Source organism: Saccopteryx bilineata, chromosome 1 (genome assembly GCF_036850765.1).
Source record: "Saccopteryx bilineata isolate mSacBil1 chromosome 1, mSacBil1_pri_phased_curated, whole genome shotgun sequence".
NCBI classification, from domain to species: domain Eukaryota; kingdom Metazoa; phylum Chordata; class Mammalia; order Chiroptera; family Emballonuridae; genus Saccopteryx; species Saccopteryx bilineata.
The window spans coordinates 393,699,153-393,722,222 of NC_089490.1; the positions used below are offsets into that span (position 1 = coordinate 393,699,153).

At 42.0% G+C, this 23,070-nt stretch overlaps 2 protein-coding genes and 1 pseudogene across 3 annotated transcripts in view; all 3 read left to right on the plus strand.

The window, feature by feature from the left end:
* LOC136318754 (serine protease FAM111A-like) overlaps positions 1-20,200 on the plus strand; it is a 50,484-nt gene extending 30,284 nt beyond the window's left edge. The window contains exons 1-5 of the mRNA XM_066251592.1: positions 8,876-9,006; positions 9,934-9,963; positions 12,757-12,887; positions 13,251-13,368; positions 16,296-20,200. Of these exons, the coding sequence (XP_066107689.1) occupies positions 13,288-13,368; positions 16,296-18,173 (1,959 nt within the window). The 5' untranslated portion in view covers positions 8,876-9,006; positions 9,934-9,963; positions 12,757-12,887; positions 13,251-13,287 and the 3' untranslated portion in view covers positions 18,174-20,200. Of the gene's footprint in view, positions 9,007-9,933; positions 9,964-12,756; positions 12,888-13,250; positions 13,369-16,295 lie in introns of the transcript that reaches the window.
* LOC136318753 (serine protease FAM111B-like) overlaps positions 1-23,070 on the plus strand; it is a 69,063-nt gene that overhangs the window by 1,053 nt on the left and 44,940 nt on the right. Inside the window, exons 3-5 of one of the 2 annotated variants that reach the window (XR_010728117.1) lie at positions 490-539; positions 1,417-1,573; positions 3,069-3,225. The gene's annotated coding sequence lies outside the window, so the exon portion shown is untranslated. Of the gene's footprint in view, positions 1-489; positions 540-1,416; positions 1,574-3,068; positions 3,226-23,070 lie in introns of those variants that run through there. The other variant, XM_066251590.1, reaches the window with a different exon arrangement.
* On the plus strand, positions 3,223-5,258 carry LOC136327289 (serine protease FAM111B-like; annotated as a pseudogene).

Sequence of the window (23,070 nt, forward strand, 5' to 3'; positions counted from 1 at the left end):
TCTGACACTGGCACAGGTCCATCTGCTGTCCCTGGTGTTGCTCCAGAGTAGCCAGGATCTGGTGCCTCTGGGAACTTTCTGCAGGAGAACTCTCTGTATTTCTTAGGCAACAAAGTTAAGATGAAGGTTTGCAAACTAAGCTTCTAGTTATCTACACTGCCTTAACTCATAGCAGGAAATTCTGTGACTGAGCCCTTATAAGAAATTATTGCAATTTAGTCCCTTATATAATATAATCCCCTATTTATTAAAACTAAAAACCTACTATCACTGGAGCCAGATTTCTAACGTTTGGGTTCCCCTATCAAAATTCCAGCCCACTCCACCTTGCTGCCCCCTCTTACACCTTGACCTGGACTGTCTCCCGGAAGTCACCCGCAGTAGCCATAGGGAGCATGTCATGCGTGACTCCTCCAAATGCATGTGGTCCAGTTCCGTGCCAACCACGGTTTCATAAATGTTTCCCTTTTTCTCTTATTTTCTTTTCAGACAGTAGGATAAACTTGGTCCCTGTCCGTCCATTTGGCCTTCAATCCAAGGTAATATCTGCTTTAATGTTCTTGTCTACTACGTCTGTCATAGGTGTCACTGCTGGTTCTGTTTCTGTTCATTGATGACACTCACCATGGACCATATTTTCCTGCCACTTTTTTATGCCAAATCACTTTTGATTGGATAACAAGCTTGGTTAATTTCTTATGGGAGGGAGAAGTGCTGGAGATACTTATATTCCTTTCAGCATGCTTCAACTTCGTTCCTGTGCAGTTACTGACCTTGGAAACAGTTGTATCCCTGCAAGTCTTACTTTCCAAGTTTGTTGGGTGGCACCAGGGCAGCCTCTGGTGGACGGCTGGTTTTGACCTGCTGTGGAGACAGCACCTTCCCGATCGCTCTACCTGATAGCTCGTAAATTGTGAAGTGTTCTTGTTTGACTTTCAGGCCCAGAAACTATTGTCAGCTCTGTATGAACCTCAGAATTGTTCTATCTTACCTTTTGGGGATCGGGGGCTAGTTCTTCCCCTGGTTTCCGGTGGTTTCATTACTGTCAGTCACTGAAAGGGACTTAGCTGAAGTGTCTAGGAGTGCCCACCGCAGGCCTCCGACTCTCCACCTCCCTGTGTGGGTGCCGCTCTCCTCTCTCCAGTGCTCTGCCCCCCAAATTCGAACCACCTTGGACTCCCACCACTCTCAGCTTGTCTTCCCAGCTCAAGGAAAGTGCCAGGCTCTGTTGTGTTTCCCCTCCTTGACATGTGGCCCAGAAACTCTCCCAGGCTATGAGCTAGATGGCCTTAGGGCTTATCCTGTTGACTTCCCTCTCTCAGGGATCAGAGAACATGGTTCTGAGCTGCCTGATGTCCAGTGTTTGAAAGCTGTCATTTCGTATATCTTGTTTTGTCTTGTTTTACTCATTTGAAGTGGGAGGATAAACCCAACCCCTGTTTCTCCACCTGGGCCAGTAGTGGAAGTGACTTACATTCTCTTGGAACTCATCATGAATTCTGTGGAACGTGGAGAGAACCAGTCACTCAGGGCTACTGAAAATGACCAAAGTACCAGACCTGAAGTTTCAAAGGTATGTCTGCACTTGACACCTCTTCGCTGGAACTCACTCTAGCCATAGTGCTACATTAGAGTCCTGGCAGGGGATAGTTTATAAAGAATGGCTATTATAACCCCTTCCTTTGTTGTTCCAAATACATTTGGTGATATCATCCACATAAGTGCTTGTGAAACATGAAATGATAGTGTATAAATTAACCATGCAAAAAATGTCTTGTTAGACAAAGGGACTAATCAACAGTGTAGACACTTGCTATCATTGGAAATCTAGGCAGATGTAAAAAACAACCGATCTGATATTTACTGAGAAATTATTATATACCTGGAGTTATGCTTTCACTTACTATAGATTATCTCATTTAACATTTAATACAACACTCTGCAGTTGATATTATCATCATCTTTCTTTTACAAATGAAGAAACCAAAACTTAGTTTTCTGAAAGTCACAAAAGGAATGGACTTCAGAACAAGGATTTTGAACCCAGGCAATCAGAGCCCAGTTACTGACAGGCACACTCTTTCACTCAAAGATAGGCAAAATGGCCATGCTAAATCGAGATAGACACAAGTGATCTCAGTGCCAAGAGGACACTAATATTGTGTATGACTATGTGTATTTGTTTGTATTGGAATACGTATATTTGTTTTATATCTAGCCAATCCTGTGATTTAGCAAGCATTTAATTACACATCCTTAGTGCTGTTGAAACCATGTATAGAATGGAAATTGAACAGATGTTTAATGAGAATTTTTGAAATGTGATGTTTCAAATGTCCAAAAAAAAAATGTCCAGTTTTACTAGTAAGTGAGCAAATGCAGATTTTAAACACAGTTGAATTAGATGACATTTTATCTCTCAATTGGCAAACATTTAAAATAATAATTCTGAAATGCTTTAGAGAGTCAAGCATAGAGTTGATCTCATTGGATAGGGGCGTGAATCTACGTGATTTTTCTGGGAAGCAGCTTGGCAGTAGAATTGCTGTGAATGGCATTTGTAATCTTAGTCTCAGTATTTCCTCTGCTGGGAATCTGGGCTAGGGGAATAATCAGATGGGCAGACAGAAGTGTATACATGTAGAAATGTTTGTCACATCTGAGTAGTAAAACATTTTTTTTAAATCTAAATATTCAACTGTAGAAAAATGAATTAAAATTATTGTCCACAGAAATATCATATAGCTCATCAAGCTGCATTTCCCAAGGTTGTCTAATGACATGTGAAAGCACTGCTGATGGCTTAGTGAAAAACACAGTCTTAGACGGTGTAGTATAATTTAAGCAACATAAGATTTACATCTGTATATAAAATCGTAGAACCAAAAAAAAAGAGTAGAAGGTTATCTCTGGTGATGAAAAATAATGAGCATTTTTCTCCATTATTCATTATCTGTCATATTATCTAATTTTTATTCATAATATCCACTAGTTTTTCAATTATAAAAACATGACACATTATTATTAAGGGTGGTTCTTATTGAAAATTTCATCTTTCCTTTATTAAGGATACTGTCTTGAAGCAGACATGTTCCAGCATACCTGTTCCATGTGAGAATGCTCCATCTCACATAAGCGAGAGTAACAGAGACATTAAAATTAAACAAGAATTCAGTGGCGGTGAAGCATCTCATAAAAGTCAGAACCCAAATGCCAGCACCAATGGAGAACATTTTTTCAAGTTTACTTAATGAAAGCTCCAGAAAATCAGGCAGTAGAGTGTTTACAGCACACTGTAAACCTAATGAGAATATCTACTCAGCTCTGAGAGCTAATGACATTTTCAGAGAAAGAATGAAGAATCCTTATAATAAGTACATTCTTGTCTTGGAAGAGAAAACAGTAGAAGGCTATATAAATTTAGAAATGCCTATCAAGTGCCTACCAATAGGGTCTCACCTTAAAATATCACTTGACCAAACAAAGAAGAACACGAAAGAAGGTCAGATATTGCGCCAATGTGAAAATCCCAACAAAGAAATCATTCTTTTTCACGTCGTGGCTGTTGGGAAGACGATAAAGAGGATTGTTAAGATCAGGGAACTTCATGAAAAGGGCCGGACACTGTGTATCTACACCATGAAGGGCGAGACTGTCAAAGAAGCCCTGTGCGACGACGGCCGATTTCGGCCTGACCTGACGAACTTGAGTGGAAACTCATTGAAAATTATAAGAACATTCATGGGAAACAGTCCCCGGTGGAGGAAGTGTCTGGAAAAGTCTTAGAATTGGACATTTATGAAAGTCCATCTGTCAGAAAATGTACCCACGAGAAAACTGAACAGGACAGTGGAAATGTCACTGGTGAAATGGGTCCCCAGGACCTGATGCCATCTCAGATCCATCTCAGATCCAAGACCAAGAACCAGAGACGGAGGGGCTGAAGATGTGGAACGAAATCTAGAGAATGTTCTCCCACCTCGGAGGCTAGGGCATGATATTGAAAGTATAAAATACCGCACAAAATGCGAAATTAAAAATCATTACGATCTCAGCAGAAAACACAGGAAATGATACTCACGGAATCGGCCAAGGCCCTAACTGCTGATAGAGAATGCTCTTCATCGGGATATTCAAACAGACGCAACCAAACACTTGTTAAAGAATTACAAAATATTGGACAAAATAATAATGCAGAAATATCCGCATTTTAGTGAAGATGTACTTTGGATGAGAAACTATTTTCGAGAAGAACAGAAGAGAACCCAACTGCCACCATTTAAACAATTCAAGATATACAAAGAGTGCTTTGCAAAAGCGCCTAAAAATTCTACTTCAGTTGCAACCTATGAACTTTGTACTCAGTAATTCGGTTGGGTTCATCTCTTGGAACAGTAATGGAAACACAGGCAATGCTACTTGCTTTGTCTTCAATCACGGTTATATTTTCACCTGTCGACATGTTGTACTCATGATAGTGGGAGAAGGCACAAATCCACGTTTGTGGCCGGATATAATAAGCAAATATGCAAAGGTAACATTCACTTATAAAACGTTTCGCCCTCCTGCTGAGGAATGGTTTTCCATCAAGCCATGGTGTGAAGTGTCTGATGGAGCTCTCGATTATGCCATTTTAAAACTAAGAGATAATGGAAATGGATTTCCTCCAGGCTTATTTAGACATGTTTCCTCTCTGCCACCTAGTGGTGTACTTTGTTTAGTTGGTCACCCAGATGGCCAGGTCAAGGAAATAGATGAGTGTGTTGTAATTTCTTTAAAGGAACGTTTGGAGAGGTACGCAGAACATCAGCAACATGTTGTGTTTGAACAGAATGCTGCCACTTACGAAACCGTCTCTCTGTTTACCCCAAGAAGTTTCTCACAAGAGGCTTGGAGCACTGACACACTTACTTATGACACCTGTTTTGCCAGTGGGGCCTCTGGTTCCCCAGTATTTGATGCGTTTGGCAGAGTGGTTGCTATGCACTCCTTCGGACACTTGTATATTCGCGGGCGTAAGAAATATGCCATTATTGAATTTGGCTATTCAATGGATTTAATTCTTTTTGATCTTAAACAGAAAGATGATACTTTGTATAAATTGTTAAGCGAAGAGAAAGAGGAGACCATCATTCAAGAGAAAAATAACAAACAAGACTCATTACTTCAACATCCTCAGATGGAACCCATGAAACATTAGAAAAAGGGATGCGGTTTTCATAAAAACACTCTAATAATTTAGAGTATCTGGGCTGCTCCATTAAAGTATAATGAATGCATTAAGTTTTTATCTTTAAATTTTATTTACAAAATTATCTTTAATACCATGACCTTGATCAAAAGTGTATATAGGTTTCAAGTAAATATTTCTGTAGCACTTGAACTGTTGAATATGTTGTATACCCATCACTCAAAGTCAAATCATTTCCTATCACTTTATATTTGTCCCTCATTATGCCCTTCCCACCACCACCCTCGTTCCCCCTCTCCCACATCCCTTTCCTCCTAGTAACCACTTCAATTTTATCTATGTCCCTGAGTCTCAGTTTTATATCCCACCTATGTGTGAAATCATACCTATTTTAGCTTTTTATGATTTGCTTATTTCCCTCAGTATAATGTTTTCAAGGACCATCCATGTTGTAAGTGTCACTCTGTCATCGTTTCTTATGGCTTAGTAGTATGTCATTGTTTATATGTACCACTTCTTTATCCAATCCTCTGTCGAGAGACACTTTGGTTGTTTCCATGTCTTGGCCACTGTGGATAATGCTGTGATGAACATGGGGCTGCATGTGTCCTTATATAACAGTATTTTCCAGTTTTGGGGGTAGATACCCAGTAAAGCAGTGGTTCTCAACCTGTGGTTCACGATCCCGGCGGGGGTAGAATGACCAAAACACAGGGGTCACCTAAAGCCATCGGAAATACATATTTTATTTAAAAATGTATAGTATAATAAATATGTATAATAAATATGTAGAGGGATTGCTGGGTCATATGGAACTTTTCTTCTTTATTTTTGAGGAACCACCGTACTGTCTTCTACATAATGGATGTACTGCTTTACATTCCCACCGGCATGAATGAGGGCTCCATTTTCTCCACAGCCTCTCCAACACTTGTTATTATGTCTTGTTGATAATAGCCAATCTAACAGGCGTGAGGTGGTATCTCATTGTAGTTTTGATTTGCATTTCTCGAATAGCTAGTGAAGATGAGCATCTTTCATATATTTGTTGGCTGTTTATATGTCCTCTTGGGAAAAGTGTCTTTTCAGGCCCTCTCCTTATTTTTTAATTGGATTGTTTGCTTCTTTGTTGCTGAGCTTTGTGAGTACTTTATATTATATATTTTGGATATCAACCCCTTATTGTAATGAATATACTATCTTAATTAGAAAACTTTTTTGTTTTTTTTATCTTTCCGAAGTTGGAAACGGGGAGGCAGTCAGATAGACTCCCACATGCGCCCGGCCGGGATCCACCCAGCATACCCACCAGGGGGCAATGTTCTGCCCATCTTGGGGCTTCGCTCTGCCATAATCAGAGCCATTCTAGCACCTGAGGCAGAGGCCACAGAGCCATCCTCAGTGCCCCGGCAAACTTTGCTCCAATGGAGTCTTGGCTGCGGGAGGGGAAGAGATAGACAGAGAGGAAGGAGAGGGGGAAGGGTGGAGAAGCAGATGGGTGCTTCTCCTGTGTGCCCTGGCTGGGAATCGAACCTGGGAATCCCGCATGCCAGGCCGACGCTCTACCACTGAGCCAACGTATATTATACACATTAGAGAGCAATTAAATATCGTTTTTTTTCCCCCTTTGGCTTTCTTAATTTGAAACAAGCCTCACTTAAAATACCTAGCTTCCTTATACACATACAAAATATTTGGTATTTGTCATCCTAAAGCCTAGGCAGGTACCTTCACCCCATAGTCATAACTGGTGAAGTGATTCTTGTTCTCCACCTAACAAGATAATAACAAAATAATACACTTTTAGAGTTAAGGGGGAAAGTTGGATTGTTCCTCTAAACCCGCAAATTCCCTGGTAAACTTAATTGCTTCCCTTGTATGTCACCTGTGTGTGACATCAGCACCTCTTGCAAAAGCCAATGGAAAATCCCAGACATTCATTCCTGTCTTCCAGTTCTCGCTTCTCTGGCAGCGGGAAGCAGTGACTTGCCTGGTCTCCATTCCTGCCCTTTCATGTTCAGAGTCAAGAAAGCCAAGAGCTAAATGAGTCAGTGTAATCCGCAATGATGATTCTGCAGGAAACTCAGATTCCTCTAACTTGAGACATTTGCATGTCATTTCTGTTCTGCCCCATCTCCTGCCAACTACACCTTAGAATGAGCGTGTAGAGATTGGAGTGTTGGCCACATTTGGCTCAGGGCTCCTTAGCACCTTCAAGGGTATCCAGGCACCTCGCTATGCCCATGCTGTGCCCTGTAATGGGCTTCGTGCCAATGGCGTATGCAGCGCTCCTTCAGGTAGCTTCCATTCCAGGGCACCTTCTCTGTCCCCAGAGATGACAGACAATCTCCACATCATCATTCTCTGCGACACACTGCTCCTCCTGACTTGTTAGCGTCTACAGTGCCTGTGAAGAGAAGACATTCGGCACTTCCCCTCCTACAATAATTCATCCTCTACGTTCTGTACCACTGGAGGAAGATTTAGGGAATAACAGGTATTTGATAAAACTACCAATTTTTAAACTTTTTTTATAGTACTATTACAATTATGCTCTTAATATTTGCTCTCTGCAAACCCACCTAGCACCGGCAGTCGAAGCATTGACTGTTCTTAGTGTATAGTTTGCATTCGATTCAGTTAGGAAAAGCTTTCCCAATTATTCCACTACACCAACTTTCAAGTAAACGCCTATTTGTCAGTGAGTTACATGCAAAACAACATTGTCACCATCATCATTGATCAAATATAATCTTTCCGTCTTAGACCAACTGTTCACACACAGCAGCCAATACTGAAGACATGCTTTTCTGCTCAGGTTCTTAAACAGTGGTTCTCAAGCCGCTTGCAAAGCAGGTTTGCCATCCTCTGTTGGAAGCTGCCTGACTCTGGAGTGTCCATCAGGACCAGGGCAGCAGGAGCGCCTCTGCTGGCCTCTTCCTCCTGCTGTGGAGACCGATGTGCCTCAGCCCCAGGGTCATGGAGGCTCTTCTGCCTGCGGGGAAGTGGGGAGGGGAAATTGGCATCCCCGAGTCTCACTAGAGCCCTCCGCAGGAGCTTGTGACTTTCCTGAGACCATTCGGTTCCCTGGAGGTCAGTGATGCACAGGGTATGAACCAACCCCCGCGGGATCCAGAGCAGCCTCTGTCGGTTCTGGGCCATTCTGCACAGCGGCCATCAGGTTTGGAACAGGATGTTCACCACACCGCTGTCACCCTGCCGCCCAGTCCACAGCAGCACCAAAAAAAAAAAAAAGGCTTTTTAAAGATTAAAACCCCTTTTATGCTTGATGAAAATCTGCCTTATTGGCACTTTCATGCATACAATGTGTCTCTCATCACTTGTTCTTGTGTAAAAGAAAGAAATGGTCAAGAAAACAGCAATAGGCTCCCCTGAGTCTGTTTCTCAAGCTTCCCTGGGGAATAAAAATAAAGAAATTAAAAAGGTAGTTTCAGGCTGGTGGGACTTTCTGAAACCAACACAGCACAGAATACTTCACTGGCTCCAGCTTCCCTAGGAGTCCAGAAAAGCCAAGAGCTAAAGGAGCTGACAGTGGGTGATGGGGAAGAATTAGGGAGGGGCGGGGTGGAGGCAGAGGGGCGGAGGTGGACAGGCTTCAGCAGGAAGAGCCCTGTTTCTGTGAAAACGAAACTTTCCTCAGAGACAGGAAATCATTTCCGATCTCACTCAGCCCCACTTGCCAGCGGTCCGGCTGACCGAAGTGAACGTGGTCACACTTCAGGGCCAGCTATCTGCGCAAGTCCAACAAGAACTGACCTAGGTTGGGCTCTGGAGTTCCTGGTGCTGGTGGTGAGGTGAGGTGCACCCCGAATGGGTGAGCATGGAAGGCTGGGGTGCTCTGCAGGGCTGGTGGGTGCTCCTGCCCACCTGTGGGCCTAGAGAGCACAGGTTTTATTGCAGTGGCTGCTTCTTGGCATTCCTGTGTGCTGGGAGAGCGCGATGCTGGGCTTAATGGAAGCCTAGGGTCAGCAGTGATCAGATCCCTGCCCTCTACCGCCTGGCTCAGCTCTAAGAGGAGATCCCAGAGCCAGAGAGCTGAGTGAGAAGGGAGGAGGAGGGGGAGAGAAAGAGCTGAGGGAGGAGGAGAGAGAGAGGAAAGGATGCCAGGGGAAGAGAGAAGGGAGAAGACAGTGGAAGAGCCAGGGGAGAAGGAAGTGGGGATGGAGGGGAAAGAGAGAGATGAGAGAGAGGTAAGAGAGGTGAGGAGGGAGATGAATCCCCAGAGGAAGCCCTTGGGTGGGGTAGACATGGACCAAACTGGCTGTACCTCTTTTTCTCTTTACAGGAGGACATAGCACCAGGGAACTAGGTCAGCAGATCCTTGACTTCTCCAGCTGTAAAGCAGGGCTGGGGGTAGGATGGCTAAGGACACTTCACATTTGATGTAATGTGGGTCAGTCTGGATGCTGGAAACCACGGTGGGGAAGGACACGGCATAATTTCCAACCTTTTGCCCCTCTCCGCTGTGGTTGCTCAAGGTCGTTCCAGTGGACGCCAGACCCACTTTGGTTTCTGCCCACTTTACATTCTTTTTCGGTCCATGTGTATAATCTAATCTCCCCTGATAGCAACTGGGTTCTCTCTCAAAGTCTGTAAGATGAGTCAGCAGCAGTGAATCCCCAAATTCTCTTCATTGTTGGGCAATAACTTCCTGCTTTCGAGGACCTTATACAACATAGCCCAGCTCCTCAATTACAAGTACCTCGTTTTTGTTTCTCCAGGGTCTCTGCTGATTAAAAAGCCTCTCAGTGGTAAGTATATTGATAATGATAATTCTAACAGAAGTAATAATTACTGGGCAACCTGTTGTGTGCCAGGCACTGTTCTAACAACTTCACATTCAATATAGTCTGCAATCATCAAACAGTGAAGGCTGATTTCACAACTGCTCCCATCCAGGAGGACTGAGGAATGAGGCAGAGTATTCATTAATATGCCCAAGGCCAAGCAGCTAGTAAATGGTAACCTGAGATTTGAACTCAAGTGGTCTTACAAAAATCAACCTTCCCCTAGCACGTTCATTTTCATTATCTCATTTAGAATCATCGCCTCCATTTACAAATAGAAAACTAAGGCTGAGAGATCCTCGAGTGAAATGTACACATAAAACCTATGTAATTTTATGAACCAATAAATTCAATTAAAATATAAATAAAAAAAGAAGTCCCTGGCACATAATAGGTTTTCAGTAAATTATCTTCATGAATGAATAATCGGAAATGGCTTGGTCAAAGAATTTGTTCAGTCTTGTATTTCAATATGTATTGTCAAATTGCCTTCCAAAAGGGCAATCAATCCATTTTCTGTTATTTACATTTCATTTTTTAACTTTGTTCTGGTTTCAAAATCTCATGTTTCCAAACCTTTCCCTTGTGGTTAGAAACAGTGATGAGTGGTGGAAACAGTGATTTGTAGGAGGAGGAGCCCAAAGACTTGTGAAAGCCAGTGGCCAAATTTCCATAAATTTTGAGAACTAGTTGTAAAGTATAACCATTAGTTTAAAATTATGTAAACTTACAAATAAATAAATGATATTTAAAATGAAAGTAATAAATGTTCAAAGCAAACAATAAAGAAAAAAAGGAAGGAAAGAACACATGGCTGCCTAAGGCTGGGAGAGGCTGAAGTGAGTTTCCTGAGCAGCTGAGCAGCAGTGAGTGAGGAGCCAGGGCTCCTGCTGCGGAGTGCAATGCGAAGAGACTGGGCATAGTCTCCATAGGTTTCTTTTTGTCTCAAAATTTTAATACCGTATTTATTAGCATAGTTAAGAAACAGCTAAATTAGAAGCTAGTTATTCATGCTTTTTAATGTTTTTTTCAGTTACAGTTTCATTTAATATTATTTCATATTCTTTTCAGGGATACATCATAGTGGTTAGACAATCTTATACCTTACAAAGTGATCCCCAGATAAGCCTAAGACTCACCAGGCACTATACATAGTTCACAACATTAGTGACTAGATTTTCTATGCGGTACTTTACATCCCCATGACTAGTCTGTAAAGACCAATTACACTTTTTAATCCCGTCACCTTTATTCCTTAACCCCCAACCCCCCCCCACTGTGCAATCTGGCAAGCATCAGTCTGTTCTTTCTATCTATGAGTCTCTTTCTGTTTCGTTCATTTGTTTTTTTGTTCTTTAAATTCCACATATAAATGAAATCATATGTATTTGTCTTCTGCTGTCTGATTTGTTGCACTTAGCGTAATACCCTCTAGGTTCATCCATGTTGTAACAAATGAGAAGATTTCATTTTTTATAACAGAGTAATAATCCATCCTATATAAGTACCACCTCTTCTTTAAAGCAGTCTTTAGATGAATTCCACTTGACAAGAACTCCAGGGGCTAGAGCATAAATTAAGAAGCAACATGAATAAGCAAACCAGGAAACTTTTCTATTCTCTTCAACAAATCAAGGTTTTTTTCTAGAATAAAAGAAACTTAAAATGTGTCATAATTAAAGACAATTTATGTAACTCAATTAGATCTTGGTCTGATAAAAATTAGTATTGTGATTTTGTAAGAAAAAGTCCTAAATTTTAAGAGATGGAAAGTTATAATTAGGGTTGAAAAGTCATGATGTTTCTAACTGTAAAATTATCTAGTAAAATAAAAAGATGTGCCAAAAAAAAGAGCAATTATTCACCCTATAGGACAGATATATGGAGGCTCTATTCTGTCTCATTTTTTGTAATCTGAAAATATTCATAATAAAGAGTCATCAAAAGTGTACTCTCTGGGGCTATGTGATCTTCAGTAAATAGCTTAATCTCTCTGGGTGTTCAAGTTCTCTACCAATAAAATGGGACTAACCTATCTCACAGAGTTGTAAGAATTATCTGTGGTAGTTATGAAAAGCATGTAAAACAGCATGTAGTGTGCTATATGCATATTCCATTTATTCTTTGAAAATATAAATGGATCTTTATTGAGAACTTGCCATGGGAAAGGCACTGTGATAGATGATGAGATACTGAAGACGGGCTGCTGCTGTCCTTCCATGGATTCCACTCTGGTGGTGATTATCACTCCAGAAGATTTGACTCTTTTACTTACATTGTTCATACTCTTCTGGGGAGGCATCAGAAAAAAGAGAGAGGGGGGAAAATACCTCTTTAAACAAACAAAAGCTACAGCAGCCTGAGCAGATGGTGATGCAGTGGATTACAGCATCGACCTGAGACACTGAGGACATAGGTTTCAAACTCCAAAGTGTGCAGGTGGAGCACAGGCTCACCAGCTTGAACACAGGGTCACCAGCTTGAGCATGAGATCATACACATTACCACATGGTCACTGGCTTGAAGCCCAACATCATTAGCTTGATCAAGGGGTCAGTGGCTCAGCTGGAGCCCTTCGGTCATAAGAAGGCAATTAATGAACAACTCAGGTGCCTCCACAATGAGTTGATGCTTCTCATCTCTATCCCTTTGTGCCTGTCTGTCCCTCTCTATCACTCTTGCTAAAAAACAAAAAAAGAAAAATGTAAAGCAGCAACTATCAATAAATAAAATGCTCACTGTAGGTTTGTCTTTAAGGTTCTTTTCTGACCCGTTGACCTGTGATTACACCATCCCTGTGTCATCTCCAACTAGGCAGATGCAAGATTTGAACATCAGTGTAACTAGAACACACATTTGAATTCTCCAACTGCAAAACCAACTAAAAGGTATTTACACCTGCCTATAAATTTTGTCTCTGCCTTGTAGCTCTGGCTTTGGGAGGTCACCTACCTCCTCTAGTTATTTTTTCCCACCTGCAAAAACAGGTATACCTATTTTGTGTGGTACCCTAGGGCATTAGAAGTTAGAGATAAAGTTTGTAACTTATTCAGTATAATCCTCTATCAAGGGTAGATATTATTATTGGGGTGGTTATAGTTGGAAGATGAATGTCTACTTGCTGGGTTCACATCTCTGAGAAGGGCAAGGCTGCAGCCAAAAGTAAGGTGGGGTATGGGTCCCTGTTTGTCTTACCCTCTGTGCAATGAGTTGTAGATCAGAACATACTGCTCTAATTTGAACTTTTTTAGTCTTTCAGCTGAACTGCCTACTCATCTTCAAGCCATCATGAGCTCTACGAACCCCAAGTCACAGAAGGTCCCATTCAATTCAAAGAAAAATATGAAAATTGAGCAGTATTTTCCTCAGGTATGTTTGTAAGTGCCATTTACAGAATATCAGTATTAGACTTAGTAGACCTGACACAGGGTTCCATAGCCTTCCTGCCAAGAAACTACCTCATTGAATATAGGGAATATTAAATAAGTTACAATCTTTCTCATTCATTTTATACTTTCCATTTTGAGGGATGGCGGTGAGGAAGAGTTTTCATAAAAATCTCAGCCATCTCAAAGACTGTAACAAAAAGCTATTATAACACCTCCTGAACAACAACAAAAATCAGAAATAATGTATTACAAAAAATATAGAATCAAAACAAATTAATGTTATTTCACAACTTGAAAATATATACCACTCGACTGTTTGATAACAATAATACATTTGTCTAGCACTTTACAATTTATAAAACAGTTTTAAAATATTGATTCTTTCTATAAGCTTATTAGGCAGGCAGGGGGGATTTTCTTATTCTTAATTTATTTATAAGGAGTGGAAAGAAGTGAGTTGTTTCTTAAGGCAGTAGTGGAATGAATACTTAGACTTAAGTTTGCTGAGAGTAAGTGAGGGTTCCTTCTACTAACTGGGCTCTGTTATCATATTGAACCCTCGTATCCTTTCCTGAGTCTACAGCGCTCCTTGAATTTACTAAGAAAAAGGCTCAGAGACGGTGAGCATTTGAGAATGCAACTTAGAAGCCTTTAACTCTTCCTTTATTCTGATTCCTACTAGAACATCCAAGTCTGCAGAGTAACCGTGCCAAGGCTAGTTCTGTTCTGTCTGCCCCATTCTAGGGCAGTGCAAGCTAGAAACCATGTAGGCCCAAGTTTCACTTTTGAAAGTGAAGATATCTGCCCAAGAATCCTTTCAATAGTTGGAAATCCATCATAGTGGTCCCTGGGCTCTGTGACAAGGATGTTTCTAACAGCATCAGGCTGAAGAGATGCTCTTTGACAGTTTGCATGTGTGCTCAGAATAAATGTATATTACCTCTTGTTCCTTTTTCTTTATCTACAATATTACCTCCATTATAAGGAAAGAAAGGATAAGTTAACCTACTAATATACAAAGCATTTTCACACATTCACACACGATGTTACACTTCATCTTTACAACAATCCTGGTATTGTTATTCCCATTACAAGCAAGTGGCACCTGTTGTCACCCATGCCAGGGTGAATGTGACTTGTCAAAAATGTACCTTTGAGACATAGGCAGCAGATGTTCTTCATTTTTTATTGAATATCTGCTCTTTGATTAATCTTCCTTGTGTAATTCCCCTCTCCTCCCCCATTTCTGGCTTTAAAGATAATGCCTCTGAAAAATGGATATAAAATTTACCAAAAAAAAAAAATGTTGTCTAAGGAAAAAATGTTAGACTAACTATTGGAGCACTGAGAGTCACTTCATTAATTGGTTATTATGCGACCCTAAGAAAGGTACTTACAGGAAAACCTTTCTGTGCCTCATCTAACCTTTCCATTTCTTCATCAAGAGGACAAAATATTCTGCTTTGAAATAAGTAAATCAGAAAAAAACAGGAACTGTATTATTCCATACGTAGGTGGGACATAATAGTGAAACTAAGAGACATTGATAAGAGTGTGGTGGTTCCGGGGGGGAGGGGGGAATGGGAGAGGGATAGGGGGTGGGAGGGGCACAAAGAAAACAAGATAGAAGGTGACAGAGGATAATCTGACTTTGGGTGGTGGGTATGCAACATAATTGAACGACAAGATAACCTGGACTTGTTATCTTTGAATATATGTATCCTGATTTATTGATGTCACCCCATTAAAAAAATAAAATTATAATAAAAAAATAAAAAGAAAAAAAAAAAGAAAAAAAAAATATTCTGCTTTATTCCATAGGTTTTGGAACTAATTGATATAATAGAGGAACTAATTTGGGTATTTTGCACACTAGATGCTGGGTGAATCAGGTCTTTTTATTGGAAATAAGTGTATGATTTTAACCAAATAATTAGTTAACTGATAACGGTTTTGTTTACCACATAATGCCCAATAATTAACCATGGTACTTTATACTTCCTAAGTTTGGTGGTTTAACAACAAATTTTAGGAGGAAGCAGTGGTGGGACTCAAATAATTTAACAACCAGTTCTCTGCTCTAATGCCCATTTTAATTATTAAAAAGCCAACATACTGAAAGGTAGTTTATTATTTTGTGTACTTAATACTTATATAAGAGCAATCAAAGAGGTTCACAAAAGTAGTTTATGATATGAGTTTTAAAATATTAATGAAAAAATATTAAATAATACCTGATAAAAAACAATGAAACTGTTATTTAAGATATTTGCATATTGCTTCTTGACTGTCATCCTCACAATTTCTTTCACCTGTGGACGGAATGAACATGACTACGGGAGCTTAAAATACGCTGTTGCTCAGAAGAACATTAAAAAAGAGTCAGGAATGAAAATTTGTGATTTTCACATTGGGTGACTGCCCCGGCCCCCACCTTAGACAGACCCTTGATGAAAAATTCCATTTTAACAACCAGTTAGCCGACTCAACCAAAAATTAGGTAGTTCAGCTGAACCAGTGCAAACAAGCTGAATTCCACCACTCGGTGCAATTCGTCACTGTGGTCAGAAAAAATACAACTGTACAGCTGACGTTAGTACCAGACCTGAGAGAGCTCTGTGAGAGCCCTGGCAGACTTCTAAGCGGCTTTGTTTTTGATACACTTAGAAAACAGTTGTATCTTTCCTCTCAGGAGTGGGCACCAGTCTAACAGTATTAAAAACTTCTAATGGATGGGACAGGAAACAGTTTCTATTTTGGCTTCAAACTCTGATGTATTCCTATTCACTGGGCCTTTGGAAACCGGTTGCGAGTTTCCTATAGAAATTTTGTGAATTGCATACTAAAGAGAGAAACAAAAGACAAGGGCTGCATTCCTCTTTTACAGTCTTTAACATTTCCTTTTAGATCAAGAAAGAACCACAGGATAATTCCGATATTCCTCAAATGAACACAGACTTCAAAGGAAGTCCACGACTTACACCTCACACCCAGGCTCAAGGACCCAAAGACCAGGCTGTATCCCAAAATAAGGTGCTCTACATTACCTTGGATGTGTACCACAGGAAACACCAAAAAATGAAACACAGGATCTCACACAGTGGGAGGGATAGCTTGTCCGAGGCACTGGACACTCTCCAGGCTGTCAGAAAAGAGAGAGAGGCTCAGCTGGGCAGAGAGATGCTGGTGCGGGGTGTAGAAGGAATCGAAGGCTACATAAACCTTGGAATGCCCCTCTGTTGCTTTCCTGATGACTGCCACCTGGAAATTACATTCGCCCGGAGTAAAAGTGAACAGAAAGAAGAGAACCAGATATTTGGCCGGCATGACAAAGCATCTACTGACTGTGTCAAATTTTTGATCCATGCAACTGGGAAGAAGGGAAAAAGGATCGTCAAATGTGGGGAGCTTGACAAACAAGGGTGCAAACTCTGTGTCTACGCTTTCAAAGGAGAAACCATCAAGGACGCAATATACAAGGACGGCAGATTTCTTTCTGTGCTGGAGGACTATGACTGGAAACTCATTGAAAACCTGGCCTGTGTTGTAGAAAGCACACAGCGAGTTGATGACTTAGAGGGCAAGTTCTTCCAGGTTGAGGTTGGGAAGAGGATGGGCTCTGGGGCAGCTGGCACTCAGAATTTTGATTTGGTAGCCACTCAGAATTTTGATTTGGTGGCCGCTCAGAAATTTGATATGGCAGCCACTCAGAGTTTTGGCTTGGCTGCCACTCGGCGTTTTGACTTGGCAGCCACTCAGAATTCTGAGTTGGAGAGAAGAAACAGCTGGAAAGATATTGTGCCCCAGTACCCTATTTTGAAAAACGAAATTGAAAAAATTAGAAAAAACTTCAAGGAAGCAATGAAAGGAAGAAGAAGGACAACAATATTTCAGTTGCATAAAACAAACTTTGGGAAACTGACAAAAAACTCTACTCAGGTTAAAACAGTGAAACTTCTTTCTCATCTCAGTGACTCAGTTGGGTACATAGCATGGGACAACAATGGAAATAGAGGTACTGGCACCTGTTTTGTTTATAAAGGGCTGTACATTTTCACTTGTCGACATGTAATAAGTGCCATTGTGGGAGAAGGAATAGAGCCAAGTCAGTGGGCAGACATAATTGCTAAATGTGCAAGGGTGACATTTGGTTATGAAGACAGCCTAGAAAACAATGAAAACTATTTTTTCATTGAACCTTGTTTTGATATATCTGATGTAACTCTTGATTATGCTGTTCTAAAACTGAAAGAAAATGGACAACATGTACCTTTGGGACTATATAATAGAGTTGGTCCTGTGCCACTGAATGGGTTGATATATATTATTGGCCATCCAGATAGAGAGGCCAAGTCTATCGATGCTTGTGCTGTAATCCCTCAGAGTCAGAGAGTAGAGAGATACCAGGAACATCTGCAGGCTAGAGTGGCTGAGGGTCATTATGACTATATGCGCTATATTCACATGCACACACAAAGAAGTTTCCTGGAAATGGCTCCCAGTCCTGATGTGATTACCTATGACACCAGTTTTTACTTTGGGTCTTCTGGCTCCCCAGTGTTTGATTCAAAGGGTTCATTGGTGGCCATGCATGCTGCTGGCTTCACTTATGATTACCAAAGCGGAATTTCCAGTATCATTGAGTTTGGGTGTTCTATGTATTCCATCCTCCATGATATTCAACAAAACCACAGAGCGTTATATGAAGAGGTATTCACAACTCATCAGGATGTAGAAATGGTGAGTGATGGGGTCAAGGACACTGAGAATTCAGTCTCTTTGTGAGCTTTAGAAGAATTACCTGTGGAGTGGTATTCTATAGGTAATAATGGCAATTTTCTAAATTCCAAAATGATTCATTTCCTCAGTAATAATAATTAATATTTCTGACCATTTCCTAAGCACCATGCATTTTTTTAAAATTTTTCCTTTATTGAAAGAGAGAGAGAGAGACAGAGACAGAGAGAGAGAGGGGACCATTGAGCTGTTCCTGTGTGTGCCCTGACCGGGGATCAAACCGGCAACCTCCGTGCTTTGGAACAATGCTCTAACCAACTAGCTATACAGCCAGAGCTGCATTTTTTTTTCTAAGCACATGAAGAAACTAGTTATAACAACTCTATGAGGTGGATTAATATTTTGATTTTAAAATCAAGTAAGTTGAAGGATAAGATTAAGTGATAATTAGGTTTAGGACACTAGAAGTAATGTAATCATTTCTTTTTGTTTTCCTATATTTTTTTCATTTTTCACATCTTGCCCTACATTCAGTAACTTGAAGGCAGGATCCAAGACTTGGTCACCTCGGTATTCTCAATGTCTGGCACAAAGAAAGTTAAGTGCTTAGAAAATATGTGGGTCAATCAATTGCAAAACTAGGGCTTCTGTTCATCTTAACTAAGGTGCTAAATACTCACTTAAATATCATCCCAAATAAATCCCTTTAGAATTTCCAAAATCCTAATAATACTAAATTGTGAAGATATAGTTGTCTTGAAATTCAGAGAGTAGTATCCACTCTTCATGAATTTATAGGCTATCAGGAAAGGAGGATATCTTAAGACTATAGTACTTTATTTCCCTAGTTTGAAAAAATGTCCCTTTTCTGTTCCGGGATCCCATCCAATATACCACAATACATTTGGTTGTTATGTATCTTTAGGATCTTCTTGGCTGTAACCGTTTGTCAGACTCTTCTTGTTCTTGATGACTAACAGGAAGAGCACTGATCAGGTGTTTTGTAGCATGCTCTTCTATTGGAATGTGATATTTTTGTAATGTTAGAGTGGGCTTGTGGGTTTTAAAGGGAAGGTCAGGGAGGCAAAGTGCCATTTTCAATATCTATCAAAGGTACAGAGTATAGACTGTCAATGTGATGTATGACTTGGGGTTGGTCTTGATCGCCTGGCTAAAGTAGTGTTTTCCAGGTTTCTCTACAGTAAAGTTAAATTCTCCCCGCTTTCCTATTAAATACTCTTAGGAAGGAAGTCTGTGCATGCCACATACTGAAGGAGTTGGGAGTTATGGTCCCCTTCCGTATGAAGGTACTCCTGAAATCCCTACAGAAGCTATTTGGAATCAAGCTGCATGGGAGACTTGTCTCTTCCCTCCCACTTGTGTACATTGGAACAGCATCATGGATACACTTACACTCGGGGTTATGATCCAACAGCACTTTATTGTGTTGCTTCAATTGTTCCAATACCCTTCCACTTGGTTATTGTGTCTCCTCTGACATTCCTCCATTATACGTTATGCTTGGGGTTTTTTTCTTTCTTTCTTTTTGTTTTTAGCACTTCCTTAACTCCTGGTTTTTCATGGTGCTTCCAGGCCCCTCTGGTAAATTCCCTGCCTTTGTACTCGAGTCAGCTATTTCTCCAAGGAACTCTGGCTAGTCTCAGTGGAGAATCATATTACAAACCAAGATCCTGGCAGTAGGTGTCTTTTCTTTCAGGTCCTCTCAGCTGACAACAAAGAAATATGTGTGTATTATACTAACTCATGTATATATACATCGTTACACACATCTGTATGATAAATGGTTCTTACTGATGTTTCCTACTCCAACCCATTCCCGCATGGGTAAGGTCAGCCTCCCCCATGCTCATCTGTGAACTCTCCAACAGTGAGAAACTGGGCTCCTACCATCCCCCACCTGTTTACTGAATTGTTAAGTTCCAGTATACACATATAGCAGTATCATAATTGTTCGCGTGGGGCAGAACAAGAAATAACTGTGAACTGGAGTGCAATGTTTGTGTCCAATTTCTTTTGCCTTCATTCTTAGACTCCTTCCTAGAGTTACTGAGGTCAGCACCTTTTCCCTGCCCCTTCAGTGTGTTTGCTCCATGCATTTACAACATGGTCACACTGTCGGGTCACAGCTTGCGTTCGATTCTTTGATCCTCTGACTAGCTAAGTGATTTTTTTTTTTCCTGAAGCCGGAAACGGGGAGAGACAGTCAGACAGACTCCCGCATGCGCCTGACCGGGATCCAACCGGCACTCCCACCAGGGGGCGACGCTTTGTCCACCAGGGGGCAATGCTCTGCCCCTCCGGGGCCTCGCTCTGTCTGTTGCGACCAGAGCCACTCTAGCGCCTGGGGCAGAGGCCGAGGGGCCATCCACAGTGCCCGGGCCATCTTTGCTCCAGTGGAGCCTCGCTGCGGGAGGGGAAGAGAGAGACAGAGAGGAAGGAGAGGGGGAGGGGTGGAGAAGCAGATGGGCGCTTCTCCTGTGTGCCCTGGCCGGATATTGAACCCGGGACTTCTGCATGCCAGGCCGACGTTCTACCACTGAGCGAACCGGCCAGGGCGATTTTTTTAATTCCATACATTAAGGATCATTGTTCATGTAAAAATTCTGTATGTCTTATGTGCACAATGTGATGTATCTACAATTACAACATTATATAGAATTGTTTAATCACACTAAAATTTTCCTGGGTTTCACCTACTTACGCTTCCCCTCTCCCCTGAACCTCTGGTGACCACTGATCGTTTCACTGTCTTTATAGTTTTGTTTTTTCCAGACTGTCATATAAGTGGAATCATGTAGTATATAGCTTTCCAGATGGCCTTCTTTCATTTAGCAACATGCAATTGAAATTCCTCTGTGTCTTTTCAGGGTTTAATATCTCATTTCTTTTTATCACTAAATAATATTCATTACATGGTTATACCACAGTTGATTTTATTGTTCATCTTTTGAAAGACCTTTTAATGTATTCTAGTTTTGGATGATTATAAATAAAGTTGCTATAAGCATTTCTATACAAATTTTTGCGTGAACATGTTTTCAATTCGGTTGGATAAAGACCAAGGAGAGTGATTACTGAATTGTATGGTAAAGTTATGTTTGACTTCTCAAGTCTCTGCCAAACTGTCTTCCAGTGTGGCTGTACCATTCCCACCAGCAATGAAGAAGAGTTCGTATTGATTCACATCCTCACCAGCTTTGGGTATTGTCACTTTTTTGGATTTTGGACCTATTAATACTGGTGAAACGCATGGTATTCTTCAGGGTATTATGAGATTTCTTTATGAAATTGAGGTTGCTTTGTATGATGTAGTATATGTATGTATAGTTATGGTATCAGCTTATAATATATCAGGATAATAAACCACTATAAATGTTACAAAAATAAGGTATTCAATTAGGAAACAAAGTTTAGCTCTGGCTGGTTGGGTCAGTGGCGGACTGCTGGCCCCATATTTTGCAAATCTGATGTTCAACTCCCGATCAAGGCACACAGGAGAAGCGCCTATCTGCTTCTCTCTCTCTCTCTCTCTCTCTCTCTCTCTCGCCTCCACCTCATATTAGTAGAGCCTCATTCCATAGGGGGCTTGCCGGTGGGTCCAGGTTGGGGAACTAGCAACAGTCTGTGCCTGCCTCCCTCCTCTCACTTAATTTAAAAAAAAAAAAAAGGAAATAGGTTAGAGGAGTGTAGCAGCTGAAGGGCAACGACAACTGACATTCTTGAGCTCTGCACCAGGGGTCGCTGTGACCGGCTGTCGGACCCTCAGACCACGACGCCTGCGCTCTTTCTGCCCCGCTCCACCCGCGCGCGATTAGCCCCGCGATAGCGCGGGTCGCCGGCTCCTCCTACACTGCCCCGCGCTCGCTTTTCTCCACACTTGACACAGTGGACCCGAGGGACTTGTGAAGGAATGGAGAGACAACATTGCTCAAAGTTTGTCCCGGAAGACGAAAGCTGGCTGTGGACCGAGAGCGCGAGCGAGTGGACGCTGGGGCGCAGCGGGACGGTCACGGTGCCCAGGGCGGCTGGGCGGGCGTGTCCGGGATCCCGCCACTCCCCGTGACAGCCCGTCAGTCCCGGCCCGCCACTCCCCGTGACAGCCCCAACCTCGCCGCCTATTGGCCAGAAGCGGGGCCTCTGGAGAGCGGGATTCTCAAGTCCAGACAGGCGGGAAGGACCCGGCGACAGCCTGCTGGGCGCCATTTCGGCAGTGCCTGCCACTCCCGGTTGGCGGTCCGGCTGGGTCAGGACGGACTCTTGACTTCTGTGAGTGGCTCTTTTCCGCATTGGAGTGAGACCTGGAGTTCTTGCAGGGGCTGGGAGCAGCTGGGGGCTGGGGTGGGGGTGTATGTTAATAGTGCAGATTCCATGACTTCACTCCAGAGGTCTGAATGGTGCTCTTGGAGGGTGGGGCCCTGTCCCTCCCGTGGTCACAAGTCCACAGCGCGTAATTCACGGACACAAGGAAAGTTTAACGTGAGCCAAGCTCATTAACTTGCAAGTGAGGAAACTGGGATGCCCAGTTAGGGTGTAGAGAGAAGGTTTGAGGAAAGACACCCTCTAATTGTTTTGTTGTTGTTGTTTGAGGGAAGAGAGGGTTCTTTCCAGCACTTGGTTAGCTGCCGCCATTGCTGCCCTGGCCCTTCTCAGCAGACCTCCTGAGGGGAGCCACCGCAAGTACCCCAGCGTTCTCTGTGCCCTGTGAACTCCTGTCACCCTGGTCTCTCAGCTCTGACTCCTCAGAACAGGAATTCCACCTGCTCTGCCTTGCTGCGCTCCTGGCCGGTGTCCTGGACGTCTCCAGGCAGTCACCCCAGTAACCACAGGGAACGATTCATTTGTGTCTGTCTGTTGTAACATCCACCGGGTACAAGAACAAATGTCGGAGACTTTCAGGAGTATAGATGTAACTTTATTGGCCAGT